Below are 6,184 nucleotides of genomic sequence, written 5' to 3'. Positions count from 1 at the left end.
GTGTACTGTAATAGACTGGTGACCTGTCCAGGGTGTACCCCGCCTCTCGCCCATTGACAGCTGGAGATAGGCACCAGCAACCCCTCGCCACCCCACAAGGGATAGGCGTGTTAGAAAATGGATCGATGGATGGATAACTATGTTTAACAAAAGGGAGCTTACAGTAATGAACCTAGAAAAAAAGAAATAGTGGGCTGCTGGGCTTTAAGTCTGTCTATGTAAATTACTTTTAGCTTTTTAGCTTTACTTCATCAGAAAAGGCAGATTGTTAATGGTGTGTATCCATTTAGGAAATATGCATTTAAAAAATAAAGAACTACCATTATTTGTATTGTTTATTGATCACGTTGTTCCAGTATTTAAAATGCACGAAGAATATGTGAATATCCAGGCCACAGAAAAATATCCCACGGTTAAGGATGTGAAGGAGGGGCTTCCATGGAAACATAAACATTTACATGATGCATATGAGAAATGGGTGGGATCTGCAGATAAGAAAAAATTTCCAAAATATTTAAATAGCAAAGGAGCATCCCTTCATCTGAGCACATATCAAACCCTGCCTGAAACAACAAGCCAAACAAGATGTTCATCCGTACCTTTGCAGCTTTTGTCCTCACGTTCCATCTATCTTTACTGGTAAGTTATCTTTTCTGGGTTTAATACTATTAGAAAACTTGATTTGGCAATTGTAGACTATTTGGTTTGGGAGAGTTTATGATATTTTAACCAAAATTTGTGAATAAAGACCAGCTTGTTTTAATTCTTAAAGGTATGAATGTGATGTTACCTCTAAGCATTCACTTAGAATGTCGTAACTCAATTTAATTCTTGGTGTGTTTGTAATTTGTTACTTTAAATCCAGCAAACTAATTTGTGAATTCAATGTATTCCCCAATTCTGCTGCTAAGTATCCGTTACATTGCATGTTTTAGATGTTTCTCAGCTCCAGCACAATTTATTCAAATATATGTACTACTTACTAAATACGGCTTGAAATTTAACCACACTGCAATGTGGGATACCTGGACATCGGGAAACAGGGTTCTGTATGTTTACACTGCTTGTTTCTACACTCAATACCACTTATCTTAGATATTTTTCGAGACAACGCAACTTCGGATCAGGGTTTAGCTTGTCTTGGTACAGTCCATCACCTTTCTCTTTAGTATGGCCTATTTTTCAAGCATTTTGCATCTCCGTCTCTCTTGGCACCTGCAAGCGAATCAGCAATCTAAACCAAATCTGTTTCACATCCCACAATGCATTGCAAAATGACATGCCTTTTTGAGCCCCATGATTCAACATGTTTAGCAGAAGTCACTTGAGGGGCCAAAAGAGGTATTAAAACAGTGAAACAGGGTGCATACCAGGTGTGTGTGTGTGTGTGTGTGTGTGTGTGTAAATATATATATATATATATATATATATATATATATATATATATATATATATATATATATATATATATATATATATTTAGGCCGTTGGGATTAAAATTTGATCTGCATAGAAACAATAACCTAAAAATGATTTATTACAGGTGGTTCCAGGTGCTGCAACAGGCACCACGGCTGCACCGACAACGACCACCACGGCTGCGCCGACAACGACCACCACGGCTGCGCCGACAACGACCACCACGGCTGCGCCGACAACGACCATCAAGGCTGCGCCGACAACGACCACCACGGCTGCGCCGACAACGACCATCAAGGCTGCGCCGACAACGACCACCAAGGCTGCGCCGACGACCACCACGGCTGCACCGACAACGACCATCAAGGCTGCGCCGACAACGACCACCACGGCTGCGCCGACAACGACCACCAAGGCTGCACCGACGACCATCACGGCTGCGCCGACAACGACAATCACGACTGCACTAAATGCCACTAATGATTCCACATCTACCTTTGCCCCCCTAATTCTGACACTGTTGCTCTCTCTGGCTTTCACAGCTTCTTCCCTTTTTTGAGTGATGTCACAAACAGAAAGTTTTAAAAGTTGCTGTCAACCCTTATAAAGTCTGGTTTGCCAATCTGGTTTTGTCCTTGGTGGAGGGAATATGTTTTGATGAAGTACATCAGTATGCACAGCTGTCCTGATGTTCACTTGGCATTTTCATGGATTTTTAACGTTTACTCATTCGGGAAAATCCTTGCATTGTATTTCTCTGTGTTTGTGGGACAAAAGGTCTTTAAGTTGTAATTTGCTTCAAAACGTCAATGTTTTAGGGTGCTTCTAAAAATGAATGAATGTATGAGTTGGGTCTTGGATTCTTTCAGTGCACTAAAGGTGTAAGGGACAACTTCTTTGACGTCTGTTGGGGCCATATTTTAGGTAAAGTGGATGCATCAGGACGAGTAAAACACTGGCAATTCGAGCATCTGTTGCCCCTGGGATTGTCTTGCTTCAACTCTCTAGATCCGATATGTTGCAAAAGACCAACCTTTCATTCAATGTTGTGCACCGATGTGCTTTTTTGCAGTTGTATGACTAATTAGGTTTTCCAAACCACAAGTGACTATTTGTTCAAAACTTTGAAGTGCCATCAAAATGTGGCAATAGAAAGCATTTTCCAAAATTCTTTTAACTTTCTGCATGAGATTAGCATACAAGGTGGAATATTTACTATTTAACCAGCTGATATAAACATGGCGACAAGCTTTAAAAGTCCATTGTTTTTGTCTGGGCATTTTATACTTAGTTAATTAATTCAATTTCCACAGCAATCACACACATCAGCAATTTATCACAACAGTCATCGCACAGTTGAAGGGCACAAGGGTGCAAGTGTGAGCATTGGGACTGGGCAAATTGAACTTCTGCATGACCCAAGTGTACTTGAGCTTATGGTCACACTGATGGCTGGAGATTTTCCTTCAGGTGTCACAATCCTATATTTATCAGTATTTAGGTTTCTTGGATTGTGCATCTTTTGGTTGGTGTTTATGTTTTGTGTATAGTTTACTTCTGTTTTGTGCCATCCTCAGTTTTCCAGCCTAGTCTTCTCCCCAGCTATTTGATATTCTGTTGAATGTTATTCACATAATTGTCATCCCGTTTATTGCTTCCCAGTAGCTGGAGATAGGCACCAGCAACCCCTCGCCACCCCACAAGGGATAGGCGTGTTAGAAAATGGATGGATGGATGGATGGATGGATAACTATGTTTAACAAAAGGGAGCTTACAGTAATGAACCTAGAAAAAAAGAAGGTCCATTTCGTGCCCCAGAAATAGTGGGCTGTTGGGCTTTAAGTCTGGTTAGGGTTAAAAAAAAGCTTTACTTCATCAGAAAAGGCAGATTGTTAATGGTGTGTACTCATTTAGGAAATATGCATTTAAAAAATAAAGAACTACCATTATTTGTATTGTTTATTGATCACGTTGTTCTAGTATTTAAAATGCATGAAGAATATGTGAATATCCAGGCCACAGAAAAATATCCCACAGTTAAGGGTGTGAAGGAGGGGCTTCCATGGAAAAATACACATATACATGATGCATATGAGAAATGGGTGGGATCTGCAGATAAGAAAAACATTCCAAATTGTTTAAATAGCACAGGAGCATCCCTTCATCTGCGCATATATCAAACCCTGCCTGAAACAACAAGCCAAACAAGATGTTCATCCGTACCTTTGCAGCTTTTCTCCTCATATTCCATCTATCTTTACTGGTAAGTTATCTTTTCTGGGTTTAATACTATTAGAAAACTTGATTTGGCAATTGTAGACTATTTGGTTTGGGAGAGTTTATGATATTTTAACCAAAATTTGTGAATAAAGACCCGCTTGTTTTAATTCTTAAAGCTATGAATGTGATGTTACCTCTAAGCATTCACTTAGAATGTCAGAACTTAATTTAATTCTTGGTGTGTTTGTAATTTGTTACTTTAAATCCAGCAAACTAATTTGTGAATTCAATGTATTCCCCAATTCTGCTGCTAAGTATCCGTTACATTGCATGTTTTAGATGTTTCTCAGCTCCAGCACAACTTATTCAAATATATGTACTACTTACTAAATGCGGCTTGAAATTTAACCACACTGCAATGTGGGATACCTGGACATCGGGAAACAGGGTTCTGTATGTTTACACTGCTTGTTTCTACACTCAATACCACTTATCTTGGATATTTTTTCGAGACAACGCAACTTCGGATCAGGGTTTAGCTTGTCTTGGTACAGTCCATCACCTTTCTCTTTAGTATGGCCTATTTTTCAAGCATTTTGCATCTCCGTCTCTCATGGCACCTGCAAGCGAATCAGCAATCTAAACCAAAACCGTTGCCCCAAAAATGGTGATCACATCTCACAATGCATTGCAAAATGACATGCCTTTTTGAGCCCCATGATTCAACATGTTTAGCAGAAGTCAGTTAGGGGGCCAAAGGAGGTATTAAAACAGTGAAACAGGGTGCAATAACAGGTTTGTGGTGTTTGTGGTGGTGGTATATATATATATATATATATAAATATCTTATATAATATATCATATCTATTAATATATATAATATATATATTTATATAATGTATATAATATATATATATATATATATATATATATATAATATATATCTATATATATATATATATAATATAATATCTATATCCTTTAGGGCCGTTTGATCTGCATAGAAACAATAGCCTAAAAATTATTTATTACAGGTGGTTCCGGGTGCTGCAACAAACACCACGGCTGCACCGGCAATGACCACAACGGCTGCGCCGACAACGACCACCACGGCTGCACCGACGACCACCACGGCTGCATCGACAATGACCACCACGGCTGCATCGACAATGACCACCACGGCTGCATCGACAATGACCACCACGGCTGCACTAAATGCCACTAATAATTCCACATCTACCTTTGCCCCCCTAATTATGACACTGTTGCTCTCTCTGGCTTTCACAGCTTCTTCCCTTTTTTAATGGTGTCACAAACAGAAAGTTTTAAAAGTTGCTGTCAACGCTTATAAAGAGCTGCAGAAATCTGGTTTGCCAATCCGGTTTTGTCCTTGGTGGAGGGAATATGTTTTGATGAAGTACATCAAACCAGAATGCATAGTTGTCCTGATGTTTACTTGGCATTTTCATGGATTTTAACGTTTACTTATTCGGGAAAATCCTTGCACTGTATTTCTCTGTGTTTGTGGGACAAAGGGTCTTTAAGTTGTAATTTGCTTCAAAACGTCAATGTTTTAGGGTGCTTCTAAAAATGAATGAATGTATGAGTTGGGTCTTAGATTCTTTCAGTGGAATAAAGGGGTAAGAGACATTTCATTAAATTTTTGTGCACTGATGTACTGATGTGCTTTTTTGCAGTTGTGTGACTAATTAGGTTTTCCAAACCACAAGTAACTATTTGTTCAAAACTTTGAAGTGCCATCAAAATGTGGCAATAGAAAGCATTTTTCAAAATTCTTTTAACTTCCTGCATGAGATTAGCATGCAAGGTGTAATATATACTATTTAACCAGCTGATATAAACATGGCGACAAGCTCTAAAAGTCCATTGTTTTTGTCTGGGCATTTTATACTTAGTTAATTAATTGAATTTATCAATTTATCACAACCGTCATCTAAACTAGGATTTTAGCTATTGCCATTAATATCTGAAAGGTGGTAGATGGTGGTAAAACTTTTTTAAGCCTTGTTTTCAGATGTAATGTAAGGAAGTATGGGCGTACGGATGCACAAACAAAGCACTGCCCTGAATCACATGTGTCTTACAGTTGTAACAGTGCAACCTGCAGTTTATGTTTGTTGTCAGAACTTAACAGAGAAAATCTCTCGGCTTGATTAATATTTTGAGTTTTCAGCCCTACAAAATGTATAACTTGTAACTTGAAAAAAAAGAGAGAATAAAGTCTGTATTTGAAAGCATCTCAACGTTATTTAATACAATCAGGTTGCAGAGCCCTTCCTCCTCCTTCACCTGTTGATGGGGTTTTGCCATCAAAGGGTCTCTCTATCTTTGAGAGAATGCTGGAATTCACCTTTTTTCTTTTTTGTCCATCCCACCTCCTCCCAGCACCAACTCCCGATCTGGGTGGGAATTGTACCCCGCTCTGATCACCAGACAAAGACTCCATTGTCCACCTCATCTCATCTGGTGGATTCCTATCAGGACCCGTGCTCGGTGATCCCGAGCCCCCAAACATTCCCTTTGC

The 6,184-nt window shown here is 39.1% G+C and overlaps 1 protein-coding gene and 1 long non-coding RNA gene across 2 annotated transcripts; both read left to right on the top strand.

The window, feature by feature from the left end:
- Positions 1 to 555: 555 nt before the first annotated feature.
- Positions 556 to 2,427, top strand: LOC118567063 (integumentary mucin C.1-like). The gene is made up of 2 exons (XM_036151088.1): positions 556 to 639; positions 1,544 to 2,427. Exons 1-2 carry the CDS (start codon positions 586 to 588, stop codon positions 1,976 to 1,978), a joined length of 489 nt encoding a protein of 162 aa, XP_036006981.1. The 5' UTR covers positions 556 to 585; the 3' UTR covers positions 1,979 to 2,427.
- Positions 2,428 to 3,605: 1,178 nt separating this feature from the next.
- Positions 3,606 to 5,894, top strand: LOC118567064. The gene is made up of 2 exons (XR_004933450.1): positions 3,606 to 3,682; positions 4,674 to 5,894. It is a non-coding gene; the product is annotated as an uncharacterized LOC118567064 (long non-coding RNA).
- Positions 5,895 to 6,184: the final 290 nt, after the last annotated feature.

This window comes from Fundulus heteroclitus, chromosome 19, assembly GCF_011125445.2.
Source record: "Fundulus heteroclitus isolate FHET01 chromosome 19, MU-UCD_Fhet_4.1, whole genome shotgun sequence".
NCBI lineage: Eukaryota > Metazoa > Chordata > Actinopteri > Cyprinodontiformes > Fundulidae > Fundulus > Fundulus heteroclitus.
The sequence above is the reverse complement of the archived record's forward strand: the minus strand, read 5'-3'. Positions and strand labels throughout refer to the sequence as shown.

Bases quoted from the DNA above. Each gene is read 5' to 3' on its own strand.
- LOC118567063 (XM_036151088.1), top strand. From the start codon at position 586: ATGTTCATCCGTACCTTTGCAGCTTTTGTCCTCACGTTCCATCTATCT. The intron at 640-1,543 runs GTAAGTTATCTT...GATTTATTACAG, and splicing joins CGTTCCATCTATCTTTACTG to GTGGTTCCAGGTGCTGCAAC.